General features: G+C 38.4%; 1 protein-coding gene across 11 annotated transcripts in view; it reads right to left on the bottom strand.

The window, feature by feature from the left end:
- Window positions 1-25,821, bottom strand: part of MAGI2 (membrane associated guanylate kinase, WW and PDZ domain containing 2) — a 757,526-nt gene that overhangs the window by 126,051 nt on the left and 605,654 nt on the right. For all 11 annotated transcript variants that reach the window (XM_068924402.1, XM_068924568.1, XM_068924499.1 and 8 more), the window contains one exon: window positions 25,328-25,510. In XM_068924402.1, the coding sequence (XP_068780503.1) occupies window positions 25,328-25,510 (183 nt within the window). The remainder of the gene's footprint in view (window positions 1-25,327; window positions 25,511-25,821) is intronic.

Genomic DNA, 25,821 nt, shown 5'->3' with positions numbered 1-25,821 from the left:
GTAAGCCTGTGCATGCATGTGCATGAGAAAGTACATCTTGCATTGAACATGATACTGACAGTTTTCTATTACATGCTAGTTTTTGCCATTAGACATCAAGGACTACTATGGTCATTTCCTATTCTAGGCATGAACTAAACTGTATTTTGTATATTGCAGAGCCATTTAGTGGTATTTTCCTATAGCCAAGATGGTGTAAGTGCAATGGCAGGACAACTTCTGTAGGTAGGGATAACAGCTTTTATTAGCCCTACTGACAAAGTTGGAGAAATTTAGACATACCTCTGAAAGTCTCTTTAATATTTCCAGCTATGGTCAAATAAAGATAATACTTTTAGCTCAAAATCTTGTCTCGTGCATTATACAGTCACAGCATGTATGAGGAAAAAGTATAGTCAATATGCTATTTATGGGTCTCCATATTGCAGCAACCAGTTACTGTTAATTAAAAGTTCAGAAATAAGTTCCTTTTTGTTATGAGAGTGGATCTATATATTTATAGTCTTAAATATTTTTATGGCAACGATATCATACATATTAAAATAAAAATGAATAATCACTACAAACAATATTCAGAACTATTTGATGACCTACAGTCTGTTTCCATTTTAATAATACAATTTGCATCTTTATAACAAAGGTAAAAGTCATTTTGTCAGAACACTCCACAAGTTAAAATATTTTGTAAGTGAAGATCTTAATATTCTATTATTAATTAGGAAAAAAGATCAGTTATACAGACTTACACTGCAAGGTGTCCACACGGTACACAGTTCAACAATTGACTTATCATAACTTAATGTCTTTTAGCGGTATTTCAAAATTCAATAATAAAATGAGAATGATTTAGGGAAGAGGAGGTGGTTTGTGTGGAATTGCTTCCAGTGTATTTATGGAATTATGTCTTTCAACTACTTCAATCAAAAGATTTAATCAAGCAAACCAGAGAAAAGGCAAGGGCTGTTCCCACGCGAAAATGAAATGGTCAGTTCTCACACGATCAGGCTATCTAACATTGTTAATTGCATTTAATTGCATGTGCACAGATTGTGATTCATACAAAGATCTAGGGAGAAAAAGGCCAACAGAGTTGGTTTAAATATTTGTGAATGCTATTCACAGAAAACCACAGAAAGCATATCTTAATGTTTCATGCAATAGTACCAACTATTTCCCATTTTTCTGAAGAACCCCTACTATTCAGTGATTGCAGTTATGGTTTTTACCTTGTTTTTGTTATCGCTGCGTAAAATGCCTCAATTTTTTTATCCATGCTCCTCCCACTTCTATACAAACACTTCAGTTGTTTCTTATTATTACTCTTTCTTGGGCACTCGGTTCCCTAGCTGGAATTTTTATGTTACCTCAGTGAACTGAATTGTCTCCTGGACTGCCCTTCTCGTTATTAGTTAGTCTCCTTTAGACCTTAAAGTCTGAACTCAGAGATAAAATACAGATTAGGATCGTAGTTGTTAATTTTCGGCCACATTCAAAGTCCAGCAGAAACTTCTTTGTTGCTTCTGATGGGCTTTGGATGAGGCTCATAGTATCCATGTCCACGTTCTTAGAATAATTCTACAGAAACTGTGATTTGGTGGGGAGCATATACTTAAAATTCTGCATATGCATATGTTGCGTGAACTTTAGACCTAAGAAAAAGTAAACCGAACCATGTAATTACTTATTGTTTATTAAAACTAATTACATAATTGCCTTTGTTTTTAAAATGAAAATGATTGAATTATAATCACATCTTAAAGGATATTGTAGTGTAAGATAACTGCTGCATGTTAATACTGAAACACTTAAAATAGCTGCCAAAAAAAGTGTAACATTTTTTATAAAAGGAACATTAAATTAACTGCTAAAATGTACTGAGAGGCGTAACTCGGAGAGGAGTTCACGCACATAAAAGCCACAGTTACAGAGTGGAAGAAAGCTGTATATTTAAAATTGACCATTTTATTATTAGCTTTAAGACAATTTTATCTGATCGACAGTATGTGGCAGCCACAGTGAATTAAAAAGAGCTGCTGGGAGTCATAATGCATAGCTGCCTCTGTACTCCGAAATACTTTCAAGTGTGCTTGCTAATATGTGAGAACACTGAATAACCCATTAAAATATATCTGTATATAAAAAGTTTTACCCGTTTGCTGACAAACTCTGTGAAGCTGACAGGTAACTTTTATCTACAGAGCCTCCTTTCAGTCACATGACTCTGGGAACTGAGGTTTGGGGGAAAAAAACCCTAAACATACAGAGTAATATAAAAATGATTAAGAAGTTACTAAAACTGACAAAAGTGAAATCAAAATGTATTTATTGCCATTCAGGCACTCAGACTTAGACTAGACAGGCTCAACTTTTCCTTTAATTAACCCTGAGCAACAGGTGTAAATCAGCTCTTTCAAGTCAGTAATTCTACAACGGTTTATTACGCAAGTGGTTAACTCAAACTAAAATTTGTCCCCATCACTGGTACACCTGATATATGAGGCAGAATAATTCTTTGCATGCTAGCCCAGACCTTTGCTTTCTCCACAAGGCCAACAGAAGAATTTGACATGGACATGTGACTGTAACTTTACATAAGAATCAGATTTCTTGAGTAAGCAGGTGCCATTTTTACACAATCAGTTTTTTAGAACCCATTTTAATTCTACTCTGACCCAATGCACATGCCTAATTAAAAAGCTGTGCATTCAACATTTTTGTGCTTAACCAGCATGTATCATGTAATTACACCCAGGCAGATGCGGATTAGTAGACGAGACTATTTACATTTCGTTTGTATTTTGCATATAGTTGTAAAAGCTATTTAAATAGAGGCATTTAACTTTTCTGGAGAGGAATAAAATACATTCCAAGAAAATCTAAAGACCTTGATTATTTGCTGATCCAGTAAACATGAAACATTGCAGATTAAAAATGTAAGTAAAGCAATGGCAGAAGAATACTTAAATGAATGCTGCTCATAAAATGCCCAAAAGCAGGCAGATTCTCTTCCAAGCTAGACAGTTCTTCACCTCCTCAGGCATCTGAAAGTGTAGCAGTGGTGCTAAAACTGCCAATTTATAAAACATAATTATTTAAAAGATGATAAGTAATTTGGAGGTAAGACCACAGAAACAGGTCCAATTCTCAAGGTAGCCTTTTATTTACAAATTATATAAACCTATTCTGTCTAGGTTTTGTTTGCAGGAACTGCTTTCTCATCCTGAAATATCTGGTGTGAATGAACTGTGTGACAAACAGCAGCAGATCCGAAGAGCAAGACAAAAAATGCGTGCCATGTTTGCACAGCTTTTCAGAATCACTTTGAAATGTGTCACTGTGCGCAGAGGCTCACGTAGAAATGAAACTGCCTTTTTGTTCAGGAAAAGGAGGTCAAAATTTACAACACATTTGCTTCTGTACATACAACATTTTATTTCTGAATGCAGAGCATCACATTTATCTAGGTAACGGCTCCCAGGAGGGGGGAAGTAGCCCAGCCAGCCTCCCCGCAGCCTAAAGGCACAACGGTATGGCAGAGCACGAGGTAAATACAAAGCAGCCCCTGTCACTGCTTGGGAAGCCGGGCAATTTGCCACGTGCTCCCAACGGAAAGACATTTGCAGCAGCATTGCTGACAGCATGCCATTGCAACTGCTAATTCTTGCCATAAACTGTTGGGAAGGAAAGAGGGAGACGAATGATGCAAAGAACTAGACTGAGCATTTTCAAAGGGGCTGCAGCACAATGATAAATGTCTTTCTCTGTACGCTGAAATATCTATTTAACGGGGCATTTTTAGTATTGAGCAGTCACTTTTTTTTCTGGTGACCTGAAATGGTTAATAGCGCTCTTTTTCTTTGTTTAAATAATGCTGACACCATAAGGACAATAAACAACTAGTCACAGACTAAATTAGTTTTTAGCGAAAGTAAAAACACTTAGTCAAACACTTAAAAAACTGTGAAAAGACAGAGAAGTAGGATTTGCCTACATTTTTAACCTATAGAGGTAGAACTTGAAATTTCATTTTGATTTTACAGATATTACTGTTTCTGAAGACACTCCCTGTAACTGCAGTGGATCATACTGCCAGAACTGGGACAGATTCGTACCTCTGATAACTATTCACTAGGGCCATAACTTTCGACATTGTTTGCGTAATATTCTGCTTTTCCTGCTAGGCTCACAAACAGTGCTCATCCTCGTGCCTAACTTCAGCAGCTGACTCTCTGAGGTCATCACACACCTCTTTGTGATTTTGCTGTCAGACAGGTCATTAACTGAGTTATAGGATCAAAAGGTCTGGTTTGCAGAACTTGTGTGTTTTCGCTGCCCAGGTCCAGGTTCTGCTGACTGAACTCAATGGGAGCTGCCAGCATGCAGCACTTTTGAAAATCTGGGTGTTCATTTCAGAGCACAATCATGGATTCAGAGCCAGATTCTAGGCACTACATCTGAAATTGCTGTCATCCTATCCTCTTTAGCAAGTTCACTCTATTATAATATAATGTGTCAAAATACTTCCCATGAGGAATGCTTCCAATTACTGCTGCCCCGGCACTGCTATTAACACTATCAGTTCTCTCACAAACCTTAGGCTGAAGAATCTGACTCTGGCTAAACATCTTACATCCTTGATTCTGCCAACTGCAATGAACTGCATGCTCATTCATTGACTCATCCTGGTTATTAGAGCATCTACTGCCTTGCTAAACCAGAAATTCAGAATAGCTGTATGTTTGTCTGTGTGTATTTATATTTATAGGTACACATACACCATCCCTCAAATCTTGCTGCACGTTTAAAGCGCTCAACAAGATTTACAAGGTCAGCACCCTGAAACCATCAGCTTTAAGTCATATATTTCCAAAGATGGCTGGAATATTAGGGTTAATGCTTTTATACAAAATTAAATATAGAAAGTATCATATTCATAGCATGACCAATTTAAATGCATCAAACCAGTGAAATAATTCCCAGCTAAATATGTGGAATTTTACAAATAACCTAGTACATTCAAATACCTCAGTGCATTTAATATGGGGTCATCTTTGATTATCAGTTCACTAAGAAATATCTGATGCAAATGCATGGCTGGAACACGGATCAGTTTCTACTCAGGAGTTTTACAAAGGCTGTTCAACCTTTTCATCGTGCTTGTCCCATGTACTGCCTCTTTCTTCTCCCTTCAGGAGATAGTAAAATCATAAACAGAAAACTTACCAATACTTCTAACATCATTCCTACACAGGGACAGTAAATCAATAGTTTATTATGCAAGTACAAATATATGGCTTGCTTTAAAACTGTGTTGCAAAGAGAAAGAATAGAGTTCCTTATGGTTCTCTCAGGTTTTACTGTATTTTTCCAGGTTAATAGAGGGTAATCCATTATCAAACTGACCTCCCTTCCAAGCAAACGTTATCTTAATATCTCAAGAGCCTATTTCCCTGTCGAGCACTCATTTTCAAGGGCAGTATATTTTTATTCTTTGCAAAACAATTTAATGCCTTCTCTACTGAATAATTTATCTTTTCTTTTCAAACTCTTTCCTGAATACTACACTGATTTGAAACCACAAAATTCAGCTTGCATTATATTTTGATGGTGGGACAGAGGAGGCAAAATCATTAAGAAAAGCCCCACCAAATGCCTTCTTTAAAACTCACCTACTTTATAAGACAGTGGTTAGGCAAAAGTCACTTTGCCCCATTATTGCGGCATACCTAAGAAACACATTCTCCTTCTATGAGGATTATCCAATCTCCCAGTAGCTATTCTGCCTCATTTATCTCATTCACCTTCTCTATTTTCGGTTTTAGTTTATAAGCTTTCTGAGACAACAACTAAAACTTTCATTACTCTTTTACAGAATAATAGAGCCCTGCAGAGTAATAAATTTGTTTGTGACTGTTCTTTCCTACTACAATAAATACTTAAGCAACAATAACACCACTTCAGGGCAAATATTTATCATTTTCCAGTGCAATGCAGGGGTTCAGCTTAATGCTTCAATCCCAACCCTTGCAACAAACTAAGCTGCACTATGAATATACCAACTACAGCTCAATAGTGGAATCTCAGATTTTACATATAAAGGAGGGATTCATGCTCTGTTATGTATAACAACAGACCACATCTTCCCCTTCAGTAAAGAATTAATTTTCTGGATATTTGAATATCTTTATTTGTTACTTAGTTAATGAGTAAAGTAAATTAAAACAGCTTATTACGAATGACTGTGATCCCGCATCAGACTTCTGTATTTGTTCAGACTGAAAAGGCAGTCCCTCAGAACGCTTGCCGTCTCCTAACGTTCTCAGGGAGAATGATCCTACGGGCGGCCTTTGGTTAAAAAGCCTTTCTGGAAACAGTCATTATATCTAATTTTCCCTCAAAAGAATCCAGCGTCCAGATTGCTTTCAAGTAAGATGGCTTCCACTTACTGTCACTTGCTCCTATACAGCATTTCTGTCCTCCTACCAACAGAGTAGACGTTGCCATCTCTCCTCAGAGTATATTGTTTTCATTTCCATCAGAAATTGAAGGCAAGTTGTTCCATCCAAAGGAAGATATTGATAGAAATTCTGCCATATTGACAGAAAGCGATTCATGGAGAATTTATCTCAAGCATATTTCACGCACCACTTACCCTTACCTGGTAAGCCTGCCCTGTGAAAAATGGTGGGAAGTAGGACAGCTATTTCATTAGCTTGGTTCTAGGAACTATCCACTGTATGAGGAAGTGCATGAGGAAAGTAAAACTAAGATACGTGCATGTGAAGCAGAGCATTAGTCTGGAAGAGCGTGTGTATTGTGGGATGTGGGAACAGAAGGAGCAGGAGGAATTTGGATATGAATGACAACAGCAGAACGCTGAAGAAAGCAGAAAGGAAACTTTAGTGTGCATGGCTTGCCCTGCTCTTCCCTAGTTTTAAAAAACATCTGTAAACCAGCCTAATTGCCTAGGATGACTAAGAACCTTATCCTGCTTCAGGCAGGTATAAAAAACCTAGAATATATCACTGAATCTTGCTCCAAAAATTAATGTTTTAAAAATGGATGCTGGCTGATATTAAAACTGCTTTTGCTCTTTTTGCTTCTTATGACAGTTCTAGTATGAAACTGTTAATTACTCAGACTTGTGTGCACACATCACTCACATACATGCCCCACCAGAAAGCAATTTCCAGAGAAAAACTGCAATAAGGTATCAACTGTATATGAGTGATTTTTAGAAATATAGTGAAATGACATAGTCATTAATTCTAAAATAAGCATTGCAATCCCAAGAAACCCATCTAAGGTTAAATGAAAAAATCAGATAACCCCAGGTACAAAAATGAAAGCAGGTCTCCTTGTCTATTTTAATTCTTTCTGCATTTAGCATAATCAAGAAGTTACAGGTTCATGAAAAGAAACCCAAAATTATCTCTGTGAATCACTCAAACCAAATATGGGTCTGCTGTCACTAACAAGGGAGACATCACTATAAATAATAGTGTCCTACCAGGAAAGTGAAGCACAACTGGGTGAATGAATTCTGCGTTTATGTGACTGGAATGTTTTGATTTCATGGGGTTTACAATGTATATTTATATAGCTGGGAGAACGTGTACCTGCTCGAGGAACAATAGACTAATCTGTGAAACTTAGTTAGCTTTTAGAATAATTGTAAACAATTTGTTAAAAATTACGACTACAAAATATCATAATTATAATATTATTCTTCTAATTTTATACTAGTAATAGATTACACTATATTATGCGATGCCTTACGATAAAGATCATAAACGGAGAGGACACTACGTTTGGTATTTGGGGTAGTCATATCCATTTTCTTTCACAGACTTTACCAATCGCCAGGACTTATTACAATGACTAGCAGGCTAAATTAAAGCAGTAAAAATTAAGCCCCCAAGCACCTTAAAGCACTCCTAGTAGAATTCATCTAAAGATACCGTCGGAAAACAAAGCTATGCAGATTTTGACATGTATTCAAATATTCAAATACAGCTAGCTTTACAAAGAGTAATAATGATTCAGAAAGAGAATCAATAGTCTGTCAAGACTCAAAACTGGAGAGTGTGTTTTGGATTATGAGGCAATATGAATATATATAGCAAACATGAATGTTTCTCTAATACAATGTTGCTGATGACCATAAAAAGATGAAATGTGGCACATTTTCTTACAGCCATGTTTGCTTTGACTGGACGGCGCACCACAGCCTGCACTCTGGTGGGGCTGAGATTGTCCGCCTCTATGTCCAGCTTTATGTTGCTGATATCAGAAAGATCTCCCTTAGCATTTTTCCAGAGATCTGTGGAAACTGGCCTGGAAGGGTAGAAACCAGCACAAAGAGGGCTGGGAAGAGTGGAAATGGTGGTGGATTGAAGTAACACGGAAATAAAGAAAAAGCAAAGACTAGCAGCAATAGAGGGAGAAAGATCACAGTTCAGAGAAAATGCAGAATAAATCCTTTGGGTATCATTGGCTACTGCCCCACACAACTGCTAAGGAAATTGAAAGGCATTTCCATACATGCTGCACTCCTTGCATGCCACCAGGTAATCTTACAAAGACCATGCTCTCCAAATTTATTAATGACTGTGTCCTAGCATTTAAAAAATGTGAAAATCATCCTCATTAAAATCAGCAAGGTCAAATATGAGGTTTAGGTCCAATTGTGAATTTTCTGCACTCAAGGGGAAGAACTGCTTGCACATAACAGATGTGCTTTTCCTTCACTGGAATCTAGTCAGATTTTATTTCGGATCCTAATTAAATACTGTCCCAACTGGGTTCTGACCCACTCCCCAAAATTTCTTTCGCTGGAAGAATTTCCCCCCTCTCCAAACTACAAAGAGAACTAGAACAAACGCACTTATCTCCATGTTGTCTCATGGTTAAAGGGAGTGCACAAAAGCAAAGCCGGTTAAGATGACTAATAATATATTCTTTTTTTTCACTTGCACAGATATAATTCATTTGGGAAGGATGCTCTGGAGGCATAATAAAGAATTAGAATACCTAAGTAAGACGCAGATGTGCTCAGATACCAACAAGACGTGAAAGAGATTAAAAGCTGCCTCCATTAAAAGAGAAATTAGTTATGTGAGCATTCTGCAACTTCCGCAAATCCCTCGCTCTTCCAAATTAAAAAACAGACGCGCCGCCTAATTCAAACACAGAAGAACAAAGCGTGCACCCATCCAATGGCAAATGAATACCATTGCATCAAATTGACTGAAATGTAAAGAGGTAAAAGAAGAAGAAATAAAAATTGTATTAGCTTAAAGTGATTTCCCTCTTTTCCATCTAAATCAGGATTTTAATAGAATGGCAAGGTTACAAAGCATGAGAAATTTAAATAAATCTGAGGGAGTACGTTCAATACGTGACCCATCACTAAAAACTGCTATTACAGAGCCCAAACAGAGGTCACAAAAACTTCATGGTAGCCTGTACTAAATATAAGATTTGGGAATAGAATTTGCTGCTGCTAGAACGAATCGAAGTCTTGCTGACGTCTGTTGAAGCAGATACAGCTACGCTGCATGAGGTATTATGCACCACTCTGCTTGTCAACTGGAGAGGGCTGCTTTCATGATACTGATAGAAGGCTATCAACACAGACTAATGCACTGATTTTCTCCTGTCAGTTTTGACTCAGAGGGCGGTTGCTTCGAGTCCCTTATACGACATCTGTTATACACCAGAAAAGGAAAATTACAAATTCAGAAAATGATAGATTTAAGGCAGCCTACATGCATCTGATGTGCTTGCACTGTGCAAACAGTTTCTGATAAAGCCTTTACCTAGATAGCACATCATATTATATCCATTGCCTCAGGACCTTTGTTCCGGTCCCTTGGCTTTCCAGCCCTTGCTCTGACACTTCACCTCAGCTGGACCAGTTATGTGAGAAAGAGAGAGCAAGCAAGTGAGAGGTCTTGATTTCTGTGTCAGTGCCACTCCAGCACTTATTTGGCAGAAGAACCAATTCGGGGAAAGCCTGGCTTTTTCTGTCAACCCAAGATAAAAGATATTCAGGACAGGATCACAGAATGACAGAATGGTTGAGGTTGGAAGGGACCTCTGGAGATCATCTAGTCCAACCTCCCTGCTCAAGCAGGGTCCTCTAGAGCATGTTTCCCAGGATCGCATCCAGACGGGTTTTGCATATCTCCAGCGAAGGAGACTCCACTACCTCTCTGGGCAACCTGGTCCAATGCTCTGTCACCCTCACAGTCAAGAAGTTTTTTCTCAGGTTCAGATGGAACTTCCTCTGGTTCAGTTTCTGCCCGTTGCCTCTTGTCCTGTTGCTGGGCACCACGGAGAAGAGATTGGCCTCATCCTCTTGACACTCCCCCTTCAGATACTTGTAGAAATTGAGCCGATCCCCTCTCAATCTTCTCTTCTCCAGGCTGAACAGGCCCAGCTCTCGCAGCCTTTCTTCAGAGGAGAGGTGCTCCAGTCCCCTCATCATCTTTAGAGCCCTCCGCTGGACTCTCTCCAGTAGTGCCACTACTACAGAAGTAGTAGTGGATGAAAAACAGAAGTAGTAGTGGATGAAAACTAATTCTAACATGTGTAAAATTAGGTTAACATCCACATTTGGATGTACTTTTTCATGCGAAAGGCAAATCCATACCCCTGGGACCAGACTGACCCTCTCTTTAAAAGTCCCAGCTCCACAGCATGCAGCTCCTCAGCGAAGTATCTGTACCAATATTTGATACGATTAAGTAATATTATAGTTCTTCTACCTCCCCCTGGCCAAGGTCTAGTTCTTGGAAAAAAAAGCCATTTTTCTGAAATGAACTCAATTTTTATATAGCTACATTCATGTTTATTCCATGCACACACACACACACATACACACACACACATATATATATATATAAAAATATGTACAGAGAGAAAGAGCTACATCCTCAACATACCTACAGAGACCCATACACATATAAAAGCACTTTATCATAAACATTTGGCCTTTGGTGAAATTATTGACATTCATAACCAATTTTATACTACTACCTATTGAACACTTTTAACAACCAGTTACTGGCGCTACCTATAATATGCATACTACTATTTTATAACGGATTATTTCTAACAGATCATGATTAGAAAAATTATTATATATTTGGAGGGGTGTTGTGACACAGAATTGAATCATTCAGGTGAAACTCTGCCTGAGATTACGTCCTTGAAAATAATTTACAGGATGTTGCTGTAAAAGACCTGAAAAAACAAAACAAAACAAAACAAAACAGTTCTTTGGCTGAATTCACTGTACATCTCTCAAAACAGTGATGTCACCACAACAGAGGGGATGCTGTGTGGCCTCGGGAATTACTGATGTCAGAGTCACTGCTGTACCCCGGTACTGCGGGACCATCCTTCGCAGATCTGACTGCATCTCCGAGTCAGTTTGCACAGCTGATGCCAGCACAACAGTGCATTGGTCATGACTGAGGCCTCAGCAGGCTACAGTAACAGAAATAATATTCATATCGTATCTTTATCACTTCTAAAAAATTTAGCAGCAACAGTTAAAGCCATGGTATAAGTAGATAATATTTTGGTAAAATAAAATAAAATATTTGTCTTGGTTTAAAATATCTGAGTAGTTTAGGATGTGATGCTGCACAATGGCTCAGTTAAACATAGAGACAGGCTTCAAGTGACAGGATGAAGTTTATAACACTTTCTATTATTCTTAATGATTGTTCCAATAATAATGACACTAAATTCAGTCAAATTGATATAATATGGGATATAATGAGTCAGTAAAAAAATACAATGGAGAAGATTGGAACTATCCTTGGAACTATCAAGAAAAGATATTTAATACCTCTGAAAAGTTAATGATGCTTTTGCATCACTGTAATCATAATATCTCTGTAATGTTCACATGAGATAAAAGTTCACTGAGTACAAAACAGAAACCTAAGACTGTCACTGAAAAAAATGATTAACAAAAAGTCACCTTTGATATGTTTGTCATCTTTACCAAAATATATCTGGCAAACAGAACAATAACTATTCCTTCTTCTTACTCTTGGATTTGCTGAATGATCATTCTTGGATTTTTTTTACAATTTATTTTTTTTTTACAATTTATTATTTATTTTTATTCTTTTTACTTTAAAAGCCAACAAATGAATTAAATGAAGTAGACTTGAGGGAACTGGTGTCTCCAACTACTTATGAAACAATCTAAATATATTTGTTGCTCAGACTCATGTAGAAGCATTAGCCTAGGACATCGATCTAGTCATAGTCAATATGCCAGTAGCATTTACAGATTTAGCTGTGCAAAAAACTGTTTATCTTGACTTTTTAATGGAAGTGGTGTTTGGGGAAAAAAGTAAAAGGAAATAAATCGGGAAGTTGAGAAAAAAATCTTTTTTTGATTAAAAATATGCCCATTTTAAGCCATTTTGGTAAAAGAAAAAAGATTGATTTTAAAACAAGAGATTGAAATATTTACTTTACTCTTCTAATGAAAAGTTTCATTTTTTTAAGAATCCCCCCTTTTTTTTGATCCTAAGCAAGAATATTCATATTGAAGAAATGCATTTACAGAATGATTTGATCTTGTGGAATTTCCACTCTGACACCTACTCCCCCCAGCCAAAAAAAAATTCAACTCTATTTAAAGGGTTTCAGAAACTACACATATATATTCCCAACAAACATACATGTTGCTTTACACCTTGAAGAACATTCCATTGTTATTGTCAATTTAAACTTTGTATTTTTTGTTTGCCAGCATTTCTGGAAAAAAATACTTTCAGTTGACTTGTAACTACATATATTAAGCACCAGCAAAGTAGACTTCATTATTCTTGTTGCAAATTAAATGCTTTAAAATTTCACAATCCTGCATGCAGTACTTATTAGTTTACTGAAAGACACTGGTTATAATACAGTACAGTTTAAAATAAAAATCCATCGTATCAGCATCTTAGATGTAGTAGCAATTTTGACATAAAGAACAGTTCAAGTATAAATCTTGTTATTATCCTTATTTCTCAAAACAGTTCAGAACTGTTTTTTAAGTAAGTACAAACTACACTAGAAACAATTGAATCCCTTATATAACAGTCAACTGCATTTCCTTTTGATGAAACCAGTGATGCAATCAAATGTGGCCTAAAAACTATCCTCTGCCTGATACACAGAAAATAATTGGAACGAAACAGACTGCCAAAAACAATCTACCAAAAAAAACAGGAAGCTTTTTTGAACACTGAGCAATGCTGCTGCCATTCTAACCTATCTAGAAAATCACCAGAGGAAAAAAGAAAGCAGTTTTAACTTGTCTTGTCTATGTTAAAAGAAAAACCCTTCAAAATAAAACAACCTTCTAAAATGAACTAAGAAACCATGAACAAACAAATCGGGTAGACAGTTTTGTACAACGTGTAACGCTGCAGCATCGCATGGGTTGTGTTGAATTTTTTGGAGAAACCTACGCCAAAAGCTGCTGGTGAACTAACTGTAAGGTCCAACCCGATGTGAGCTCTGGTCACAGCGATGGCGCTGGGTGGCTGGCCGTGCCGGGAGGTGGCAGTGCATGGGCCATGGCTGGCCACTGCCCACCGCGTGTGGCCCACCGTTGGCCTGGGGACAGCCTGGGGGTAGTCTGGGGGCAGCCCAGCGACAGCCTCAGCGCAGGGTGGCCTGGGCATGGCTGGGGCTCTGGTGGTAGCGGTGGGGGCCCTCAGCCTTTTAACTTCGTAACGCTTGAGTGATAGTGTTAGGATTAACGCTGCCTTGCACGTCGGGCATGGACATACCCATGCGCATTCCCATGCACATATGGTCCTGCCCCCGTTAAAAGACAACCTGGCACCTCTTGCTTACAAGAAACGTGCAAGTCCTATCAGGTTCACAGCACTAGTTAGTTCATACTACTGCCTCAATATCCTCTTTTATATCTTAGCTGAAATTTCCAGTACTAAGCTAGCCATCTTTCCTGTACTTTTTCAGTCAGTTCCTAGAGCTACTGTCACCTCCCCAGCTCTGCTCTGCCAGGTTTTTCAGAACCGATGGAGTCACAGGATTCAGTGGCATGAGCTCAGGCCAAAAATCACTAACTATTGGAAGCTTTTGCTCATCGCAACTTGCTACTTTGTGGTTGCACAGGTGGAATAGAAAAGATTATGAATAGCAGAGTAACAGCATAACACAGCATGGCTCATGGCTCACTATTAACTTACAAATAAATTCTCAGAAAAACGACCTAAGAAAAAAGAGAGGTGTCCAATATTATTTTCTGTCTTTTCCTCAGCAGCACCACAGGTGATGCACAGTACGGTAAATAAAGTCTTCGCAAATATTGTGTACAGTGATTCTAATCCAGAAGTTAGTTGAATACACAGAATTCTAATTTACTTTCTTTAGGAGCTGAAGTAGACTGCAATACATCAAAAAGGGTGAATGTGTTAGTGTTTAAAGATCTACACTCACATCACTGGTGTCAAACCTCACATGCAGAGCTCCCTTTCTGCTCTCCTTTGTCCTCCCCTCTGCCACCTCCTTCTACACCCACACACACATACCCACGCTCACTTGCTGGCCATCCCTGAGTATAAAATTCCCCTCTGTCTTTTCTCACTGCTTCCCGGCAGAAGAAAAAGAAATCCTCACATTTTAAGCTCCAGTAAAAATAAGTGCAGCCAGCCCTCTCCTGTCCTGCACCCAGCCCCTGGAGAGGAGCTCCTCTTCCTTCCCCATGTACAGCCAGCTCCCCAGACCATTAATCGAGTCCTGGCAAAACTTCTGAACTCCAAGTGCCAGCAGGGAGTTCTAGTTCTTATGCACAGTTCCTGCATCCTTACTTACATGGGTAGGATCAGGGGAGAGATGTCTTCCTGGAGCCTGGCTCCTCAGCCCCGTTGCCCCGGCTCCCGAGCTACAGCCACCGGGGAGAGGAAGCACAACCTCCTGGGAGCATGGTGCAGCCACCCTGGCACATCTCTGCTGGGATAGCTACCCGAAGAGGAGATGAGGAGCAGACGGCAAGTCCTACCCAGCCAGCTCCCTGCTGCTGCACGCACAGAGCATATGGCAGCAACATTGCACCTCTAGCTCCATTTACCCTCCACCTTTTTTCACTAGCTCAGAATAAATATTGCACTTATGCGACTGCTGAAGAGGAGAGAAATTCCGTGGGGAGAAGAGGGAAAGGCTGAGTGAATTTTTCCAAGGACTTCTCACTTCATCAGGATTAACTTCATGCCCACCCACCCGTTTGAAAAATGCTGCTTATGTTACTGAGAAATTTTCATTACAGCTTTTCAAACAAACAAGCCACTTTTTAAAATGTCAGAATCATCAGTTACAAAGAGGCAGTTGCATAAGTGCTGAAATAACTTTGCTCTTTTCAAAAAGGCTACATGAACAGCTAAAGAGGGTCAGACGAGAGGTGCATCTGTTCCAATATCCTGATTCTGCCAATAGACAGAAAAAGATGTTTTAGAAGTGAACTCAGAACAGAATTGCCTGAAATGTCTCTGTAACCTCTATTAGTTAAAGGTTCACAAAGCACCTGGAATATAATTTATATATCTGAAAATATATCCTCTTCTCTAATGCCACTCTGGATGCTTTTACTTTATGCCATGCATCAAATGAGAAACTTAGAACATTGACAAAAAATTGATCTACCATGTGATGGAGCATGGATTTCTGTTCTAATGTATACCCCACAACTGGATATACACAGCAGTCTGCCTAAATATCTTTTTAAGCCGAACTCCATCAGGTTTCTCTTCACTAATATTTATATTAGTTATGACAGAGTTGTTTGTTGCAGTAATTATTGTACTTTACAAAGTTCTAAAATGACTATTCCTCCTTTTGGTTGGGGAAATTAAGGTACAGGGATGCTAAGTAATTTGTTCAAGTAAAACATTTGCTAACTGGTTAGAACGATATCTCCTGGTCTAAATATAGAAATTGTCTCTTTAAAGTAATTACTTAACTGATTCTTAAATTTTCAAAGGGTTTTTACTCTAGTTTTTAAGATTTGTGCTCAAAAAACAGTTATAGGCAAATGAAGAGCTGAATGTCTGAACGCTCAGATTTCGATTAGGTACAAATTCTGTTTGATTGCACAAACGTAGAGACAGAGAGGCAATTATGCATTCTTGATTTTTACTATAAAGTGAGAAAAAAATTGAACCTGAACCAAATGTTTACATTTTGGTTTGATAAATGAATGTATAATAAAGTCTTATGTACAAGAACAACAACATTAGAAGAAAATCAAAGGCAGAATGGCTGCTGATATTGAAAAGCATAGTTCTAGGTTATGAATCTTGATATTGCGATATATAGCTCTCACTTTCCCTATCATCTTACTATATAGGAAGAAGCTCCTTTCCCCCTTCCAGATCATTCTTCTTGTTTAGCAATAAGATGCCATTATTTCTGGAATGAAATGGTACATGAGATGATGATGGCTACTATTTTCAATGTATATTTTTGTCTGTTCATAAAAATGGCCAAATCACGTGCGATAAATGTTAATTATATTCGATAGGAGAAAAGTTATTTTTGCAACTGCAGCATCTTTGGCAGCCACTGAGATCATTGCACTCTGCTTACTCAACTGGCAACCTGCAAAACTTGCAAAATCTGTTCTAATAAATGAAAGGATTATGACAATATATTCACCATCCACTGACCTATGTTAAATATTCTAATTTAGAAATCTGCAGATTTAGTATGATGAAGCTCAGAGGGAAGAATGAATTTATGGGCCTCTGAGGCTTCTCTTTCCTTGCACACTAGTTTTGTGTATGCCAATACGAACAGTAGAATAGGATAAAAGTCTCTTAATGTGTGACAGTAAATAGGAAAAGTCACTTAACAATTCATCTACCTTTCTACCTTGTATGCTAAAATACGTATGACAGTTGTAATACCCCGATCTATGCTTTTGAAAGTTGTGGACATTTTCTTCATGGAGTTAGATCTTACACAGAAGAATATACAACTACGGATTTTCTTCTACAACTGACACTGGAAACAGAATACAAAATAAAATATTCAGTAAGAATAAAAACGCTATCGGTTGCTAAAAGCTATTTCATGCAAACCGAGGCACAGAACACTTGAAAGTGAGGCTGCACGTACTGGAATATTTCACATTGCAAATGCTTGGGTTAGTGTAGCCTTCTCATATACGATTATAGATCATATCTGCATTCTGTTCTGATGAAACTGCTTCAGCCTTGGTTTCCAGGTTTGTACAAAAATGTAACTGCAGTGAATCTGGTCAGAGGTGAAGCAGTCAGAAAAAAAGACAATAAATGCTGCCCAGCTGGAGTCAGGCATGGCTGCAACAAGTTCAAACCTCCGCCATCCCGTCACACAGGCTCATGTTTCTATAGATGGAGCTGGAAGAGCTTCTGTAATGGCTTAGTCATTAGTATTAATTTATACATACAAGCAGATCTGCTTGTATACTCCATCCTGCAGAAGACCGTGCTACGTATTTACATAGCCTGGAACTTATTTACATGCCTAATATCTTAGTGTTTCTAGTAGCAAGCACAGCTTGTCTTCCCTGGGACTGTCAAACGTATATCAAAAGTGTTAACATAGGTACATTTCACTCAGAACGAAGTCAGTGCTGTAAACAGTGGGCTGTCTCCTGTGTATAAATATTGATTTTATCCAAAAAAAAAAGAAAAAGAGTTTTCTTCTTTTCCGATTCCAATTGCATTACTGCATATTATTTGGATTCTAAAAAAGAGTATTTTGAAGAGCGGTTCCTATAGGAAAGGAAATAAATGACGATTATTACTCAGTCCTTATATTGGCATATATTTTAAGGGCACCAGAACATCTCAACCAAAATATGGCGAAACTCAACAACCAGACCTCTTATGATGTCACTATTTGAATAGCTGAATGAGAGAAAATTAAACCCACTAAATTTTAAAAGTTTTTGCTTTTCCTTTGAGTGTTCACAAAACCACATGTAAACTTTGAATTAGCCTAGAGGAAACAAATATCCTTAAAACTGTCAGAAAATGGTTAGTAATGAATCAACCACTGATTGCTATGGTAGATGATAATAAAAGACAAAGGAAAGTATGAACATACTCCTCTTCAGGCATTAAAGGAGGAATTTGGTTGTTTAAATAGGTGTCTAGTGTCATCTAAAAGATGTTCCTGCAGGACTGGCAGGTATGACAAAGGACTTACAAGAGACTTCTGCCTTTCTTTAATGGCCAGGAGAAGGCGCTGCTTTAAGACGCTGTAGCATTTTAAATGGCACTGGACACCTGTGTTTAGGCAATGGATTTGCACTCCAAACGTAGTCTTTGTTCTCTTCTGGAAGCAGTCTTTCCCTCTCTATTGACACCTTGCTTAGGAGTCTAGACTTGTTAATGTGACGCTCTAGACCACCTTCAAGTAAGGTACTAAGATAGCTTACAGCTCAAGATGGCAGATCTCTGAAATATCTAAATTATGGCACACTTTAGGGCTAAAACACAAAGTATGGAGTCAGAGTGCAGTCTTCCAGACAGCCTATTCACATGCAGAGTTCAGTGAATCTCCCACCTTCAAATATGAAAGAGAGGAGAGACTGGAAAAGAGTATCTTTCTGCTTCACTGCCATTATTATTCCTAAATGTAATTATTATTATTTTTATTGTCAACATTCAGCATTCAGAACCACAAGTCAGTTCCTCTCCACCAGCTGAAGAGAGGGACTGTATTCATGAGATCAAATAAATAGTATACTTAGCAATTTTTTGTTCATTTTCTGATTGAAGCCTCTTAAGTATAATGCTGTCATATTTCAGAGCTTTTCTCTGCAAGTAAGGGAATAGAAACTTTGTTCCTGTAAGATTAAAGCTAAGATTCACATTTAGTCACACATTTTTTTAAAATGTGGAAGTTGATCTTTAAAAAATTCTGCATACACAGACATTCAGGCTAAAATTGTGAGAATAAGCAACATTGCATCAGAGGCAGTAACTTCAGGAAGGTACCTGAAAGGCAGAATTAATTTTACCCACTAAAACATAGAATGGTTTTGGCATCTTCCATATGATATATGCGAGTTTTTATGATGAGAAATATAAAGGGGATTGAATACAGTGAGATTCTGTGTACTGAGCAAAGAAAAGGAAGCCCTGAATTGCAGCCCCTAGACTGGCCATTAATCTAAGCTATGAACTTACAGGGCATCCACAGCCTCCATCCCTATGCAGGGGGCAAAGACCACCAAATTCCCATAAGAGTTCCTGTCTCCAGTCTCAATGCCATCTTCCATGCCAGATACCAGAGAGTCTGCAGTCATTATGACGGACGTAAAGTGCTTTCAGCAGCAAGGAGGGCTTCACATGGACCTTTCTGGGACATTGTATTTGCAATGTTTTATGTTTATAAAAACATGTTCCTACTGATATGTTTGTATTCAGCCCTCAGTGAATTAGCATGGTAAAGACAATTATTTCCTAGAAAAGCTCCCTTCACTTTCTATGACATGAAATCTTGTCCTCTACCATACTACTCAGCCTGCGGTACGTGTACAATGTATTACAATACATCTCCTCTCCTTGAAAACCTAAACTAAATTATAACAGGAAAGATGACTAGTGTTAGAAATCTAGGTTGAGATTTTACCAAATGGTTACTCCTCGTTTGGCTCACAATAAGAAAAGTACAACTGCTGTCACTAGTGAAAGGAACTGGAGGTAACGTGGTTTGAATTGTGATATGGTGAGAATACAATGATGCAGATATACTTTTTCTGCTCTGCTGTGCACTGTTTCCTCGGTTACCTGTGCTGAGTGGTACAAGAACACACAAGCAGTGAACACATCAGAATTCCAGACTGACTGGCCTAATACTGGAAGAAGACATTCTCACGCTCCATGGCACCAATAGTGCATTTTGTTATTGCTGTTTGGTACTTTCCAAACAGCTATCTTCCTTCTCTTAACTTCAAGGAATTCATAGCAACATCTGAAAAGTGATCTTCAGTCCTGGCTGGTTTGAAATGGGAATAGTAGCTAGCTATCACAAGCTACGTCAGTCTAGAGAAATATAATACCTTCCAAGTAAAGCAAAGGTATGGAGGGAGGTTGATAACACAAGCTGTTTTTATCGGTGTTGCCCCACTCTCACAGACTTGCAGTGCAGCATAACTTGCAGCTGCAAGACTGGCAGTTGGGGAGGCCTTGGTATATATCAAACAGCCTTTGGAGCATTTTAGCCTGGAGATGCAAAGGGCAATGAAACGATATCCCTTCATCAGCAGGCTGCCTTTTAGCACAATCTCTTGTGTTCCTAACACAATGCCTTAATTTTGGGATGCCCATCTTTCTGGCACTTCCGGGTAAGCTGGTGACAGGGTGCCAGGTAGCTGGGCTTACTAAATTTCAGCCAACTTCTGGTGTTGGTAGCAATGGAGTCCTATGCGTTTCACCAGTTCTTCACTGAGCTCCTGGCTGGTGAACTACTTTTTGAAAGGACATCTGAGGTAAACAGACTGCTACCACAGATATGTAATATTGCAAAGAAACTATTGTCAGATGGATCTTGACTGATAGCATGTGAGAGGGACCTGAAGAAAAGGGGCCAAAAAGAAGATAGGTATGGTGGTGTGTGGTCATGATACACTGACTCCTGGAGTGATATTTTGACAGTATTCACACTCTCAGATGATTGCTAGAGCAACTTTTTTTAAATTTTGACATATTTGTTTCTTCACATTGACAGTGGTCCTTGTGCATACACAATTCACCATTTCCCCCTTGCTGAAACTGGACAGCTTGCATCTCATCTGATCATATATCAGGTGAGATAATAACATGTTAATTTGAGCTGACAATGGACAAACAGGGAACAGAACTAAGTATCCTTCTGAGCTCGTGAAAATTGCTTCCTTTTGCAGGTGTCCCAACTTCCTTCTGTGTTGACTGCAGTAGTTTTTACAGAGATTGTGAGATATTATATATAGTGGGCACAATTTGCACGAACGATACCTCATACTTATTCCCTAAGCTCAGTGATATTGCAGGGTCAGCCACCCTTTATGGCTTCGTTTTGTTCTTTCTCAAGTGAATACCAACACTTATGATTATGTAGATCAAGAAGTGTGCAAAGTCTCTCCAATCTGCAAATGATTTAGCATCTTGCAGCTGGCCAAGTGAATGTCTGGTCGATGAAATGAGAAAGCATGTTTCCCATTCTCGAGTCACACTGTTGAGCCATGAGACCTCACCATGGATGTATATACATCTCTGGAAAGTTCATCCTGCAATGACCATGGCTATTCATCAGTCATTTAATCATTTGTGTGCCGTATCTTGGAATCCTTTCTTGAGGACTTTCACCGAAGGAGCTGGAACTTGTTGATGTATGCAAAGTGAGAATCTTTCCTGAGCTCGAGTATGTGGGAGTGTTTCAGTTTGTCTAGTCCTTTGAACAACCTTGAGAATTCTAGGATAGTTTTTACCTTTGCAGCTTGAGCTTTGATCTGACTCAGCTGCAGGCCTAAATCTTTGTTTGCCTTAAAACAGCAGTCATTCAAAATCATTCACTGTATAAAAATCTTCTCATGTAGATGTAGACTTTTACCACTGGTGTTCACTCAGCATTTTAATGGGATACAGGGGCCTCTTAAATGCAAACAGTTTTCTGTCAGCACGGTGAGGGTATAGGCCCTCAGGAAAGCCTGTGACCTCAGCTCCTAGGCTGTCCTGAAGTAGACAGAGATGCTGTGGAGTGTAATGTTCATATCCAGCAGCTTGACTAAGTTCCAAACACATTTTAAAATATGTCCTAGAAAGGCATTTGAAGTGTTATTAGCAGTCATTAGCACGCATATGCTAGATTTACATGAGGGCATAATAACCCTTAGGAATTCCAAAACATCTGGCAAATGGGATCAAGAATGTAATTTCGGCTGTTTTTGCCTCATCCACTGTGATGTGGTTCCTCTGAGTCTGCATGTGAGGTTTGTTGTGGGTCTGGGACAGTGATAGCTGCTTCTAAATGGCAAGCGCTGGGCTATGAGCGGTTTTGCTGTCAGATCACCAGGACTTCAAATATCCCTTATAGCATCTCAATGCGCTCAGTTTATCTAGTTACTTTAATTACTTCATAATGTCACAGCAATATCAAGCCTCTGCCTTGCATTAGTCTCCATGTTCCAAATGATGGAATCCAAAACTGTTTCATTTTGAAACCTGCTGGTAAAAATCATTGTGTTGTGATCAGGTAAAAAGGGTCACATCTTTAACAGATTCACCCTTCTCTTGAAATAGCATCTGTATCTGCCTGTTAACTTAGATTTTGAGTGAGGGGTAAAATAATCAATAACGTTAAAATATTAGTTTTCGATGAGTTTGTTTCTTCAACCATTAGGTTAAAGGACAGCATGGTGTCTTCAGCCCAAGACCAAGATCAGGTAAGATGGAGGAGGCAGGGCTTTCTCTGGCTTCTTCCCCTATGTCTGATGCATGTCAAGATTTTGTTTTCCACAGAGTAGCTGTCAGCATCAGCCTTCCAAGGGAAAGGCTCCAAAGCTGCATCACAGATAGGAGCACCAACACCTGTGGCTATCACTTATGCCCAGGTCGCATTACAGATTATATTGTCATTGTCCTCAGTATCATATTGTATTGCCAAAATACGATATTTTGATCATTTAGCAAAGCCTCCTATGACTGTGACTGTAGCTGGAGTGCATATAAATTGCACAACACCACACAGTTCATGTCAAAACAATAAATAAAAACTATTTTAAGAGCTCCATTCATCATCCAACAATGCCTACCTAACAAACAAATGGTCCATGTGTAACCCAAAATGGTTCTGAAACATTTAAGAGCTTGATGAGCAGAATGCTATTGATGGAACCTGGAAGGCTTCGGTTGATCAGACTGTAAAATGGCTGAGCAGGGAAAGAAATCATACTTTAGGAAGTGCGAGAAAGATTGGGTATCAGGGGATATGATCTCTTTGCTAAACAGCTGTTTCATAAATGTTCTGATCTTAGGTATCTTTTTTCATTTTACTATTATCATGTGTGGAAAGCACTTGAAATATTCACAGAAACCATGTTAGATGCTACAGTCATTAGCCTGAGATTCTCCCATTACTTTACATCAGAACTCGGTCACTCTTCTCAAAAATAAAGACATTTGATGCCAGAATTTACGCTGAGATTAAGCTCACACATATTGGGCTCAGATAATTACACAATGATTACATACTTGAATGGACATTTTTGTTTTGCATTCTTACCATACTTGAATTAATTTCTTTGGAAAAAAATCAGTGTTATTTTAATGTATTTCTAGGTACCTTTTTTCTAATACCATCAATGGTATTATGAAACTAGGGTTCAATTTTAACATCAAAATTTAGGTGAGTTGCAAGGAAAATTTCTGGAAAGTATGAATAACCTCCATCAACGCCCAGTCCACATTTCAGACAGATTAATGAGCAGCTGCATTTGACTTGGTGGATCAGAGAATACTAAACCATAACAAACCAGGAAAATATCTCATGGAGCATATTAGATAATATTGGAAATATTAGAAAATATGAAGTTTATGTTATTAACCTCTCCTGAGCTTCAGGAAATCTGTTGCATCCTTTCTTCACTTAATCAGCTACTTTAACTTTGCCTTTTGGTAATGAGTTGTATTTTGAAGTTAAAATGGCAACAAGAATTAAAAGTAATCAAAAAGCTGGTATACTAATTTCTTTTTCAAAGCCAGCACCAAAAATCTGCATTCTACTTTTCTTTTTCACATTTCACTTTTTTGTATTAAGTTATCCATTTACCTTTTCGGCATCAGAAACATCCTGCCAACTGTAATATAAGACTTTGAGCAAATTACGCTGTTCTAAAAATAATACTTTTCACAACCTTCTCACTTCCTACTTGCAAAGTCCTAGAGAGTCTTACAGAATTAGCTAGAGTTTAGGGTGATTTATTCCAGCGTATGATAATCTGGATCATTCTTTTACTACAACAGAAGGATGAAAGGAAATTTCCAGAAGAATCACTTACGATCACTCTACCAACATCATTCTTTTTGTATGCGTCCATGTGTCTGTTCCCTATATAGGAATATGCTAAAAGCATCCTGCTGCCTTAGTCCATCTACAGTGATGTGTTACAGGCTAGAAAATTCCCTGTATCTTTACAGGGACTCTGGCCACCATGAATTGGGTTTCTGCGATCCAAAACTATCATTTCACCTATGAAGCCTTGGGGAGAAATGGAGGGAAAATTATGTACATGCTCCTGGACCACTGCACAGCTTGACTAGTTTCTGAGGAACAAGGTTTGCTGGGGAGGGATGGTGCACCGTGAAAGGGGTGCACAGACAAAGGACAACAGTCAATGGCAACAGAAAAAAAATCTTCGCCATGAGAGTAGCTAAGCACTACAACATGAGCCCACAAAGGCTCTGTAGTCTCCATCCTTGGAAATTGTCTATACTCAGACGGACAAGGCCCTGAGGAACTGGGTCCAACCAGGAAGTTAGCCCTGTTTTGAGCAGGAAGTTGGACTAGATTACTAGACATCCCTTCCAACTTAAACTATTCTATCGTTCTCTGATTGTATTCTCCTACAATAGACTATATGTGGCTTGGTAACTAGGTCCATCTTCCTATAAAGATTTCCTATCCGCACACGGACCTGATGTGATTCTGCAAACCTTTAAGACAGCGGTTTGCAATCTTTATCAGTTTGTGGATATGAAGATATTTCTGGTAACTTTACATCTCTTCGGAGGAAGTTTCTTTTATTTAGTTATTTTTCACAGATTCTCTAGTAGTAGTCCACTGATGCCTTTATCCACATCCATCACACACCAAAAACCCTTGTTTTGATGGTTCTGATGAGAACAATGTTGGATGAGACCTGACTTTAACTATTTTGCGAAACTATCCTTTCTTAAGAAAGAAGCTTGCATCTAGTATTGTGTGCTCTCTTTCTCTCCATGCACAGACTCCTCTTGGTAAACAGCCTACAAATCAAAGAACATCACAGCTATCTTTTATGTAGAAAAGAGAGATCTTTTATCTCTCAAAATATTGTGAAAGAGGAAAAAGAAGCTACCTGGCATTTCTAGAAAGACATGTTACAACAAAGTTTTATCAGAGAGGTTTATCTTTTCTTCAATAGCAGCAGGGCTAGGCATTTACAGAGAGCAGTATGGAAAGAAAGCATGCGTTTCATAGAGGCAGTGAGTTTCAAAAATCTCTAGCTGATTCTAATCATCGTTTAAGAGAAAAGAGGAACCATATAAATTACCTGTTTCCATTTTCCCATCTTGTGCTGCAGGCCCATCAGGAATTACACTCTTCACCTGAAGAAACTCATCTGGCTCATCCCCACCAATGATGGTAAATCCAAAACCCATGTTGCTTTTCTTAAGAGTTGTGCTGAGGAAAGTCCCCTTCAGCTGTGATGCATCACGGGTGAAGAGCGGTTTTTCTACATCAGTCAATACAAACAAGAAAGATAAAAGTTCTGATCTGGTCATAGCTCGGCAGGGACAACAGATAACAGTAGCAGCTGACAGTAGGTGACAGTGTATGAAAACAGAGCAAACAAAGAGTGCAAGCATTCCAGGAAAAAATACTAGTGAGTTCTTATGCTAATACAAAGCTTAAAAAGGATTTTTATTTATGGCAGATCAGCTATAAGTGGGGAGTTATATATGTTATTTCATATTAGAAATACATTTAGAAGTGGATATTGTGCAGCTAAAATAATTACAACAATAAAAATGATATCTGAGGTAA

The sequence above is a fragment of the Struthio camelus genome, chromosome 1 (assembly GCF_040807025.1).
Source record: "Struthio camelus isolate bStrCam1 chromosome 1, bStrCam1.hap1, whole genome shotgun sequence".
Taxonomy (NCBI): Eukaryota; Metazoa; Chordata; class Aves; order Struthioniformes; family Struthionidae; genus Struthio; species Struthio camelus.
Note: the sequence above shows the minus strand (reverse complement) of the source record. Positions and strands in the feature narration are given on the sequence as shown.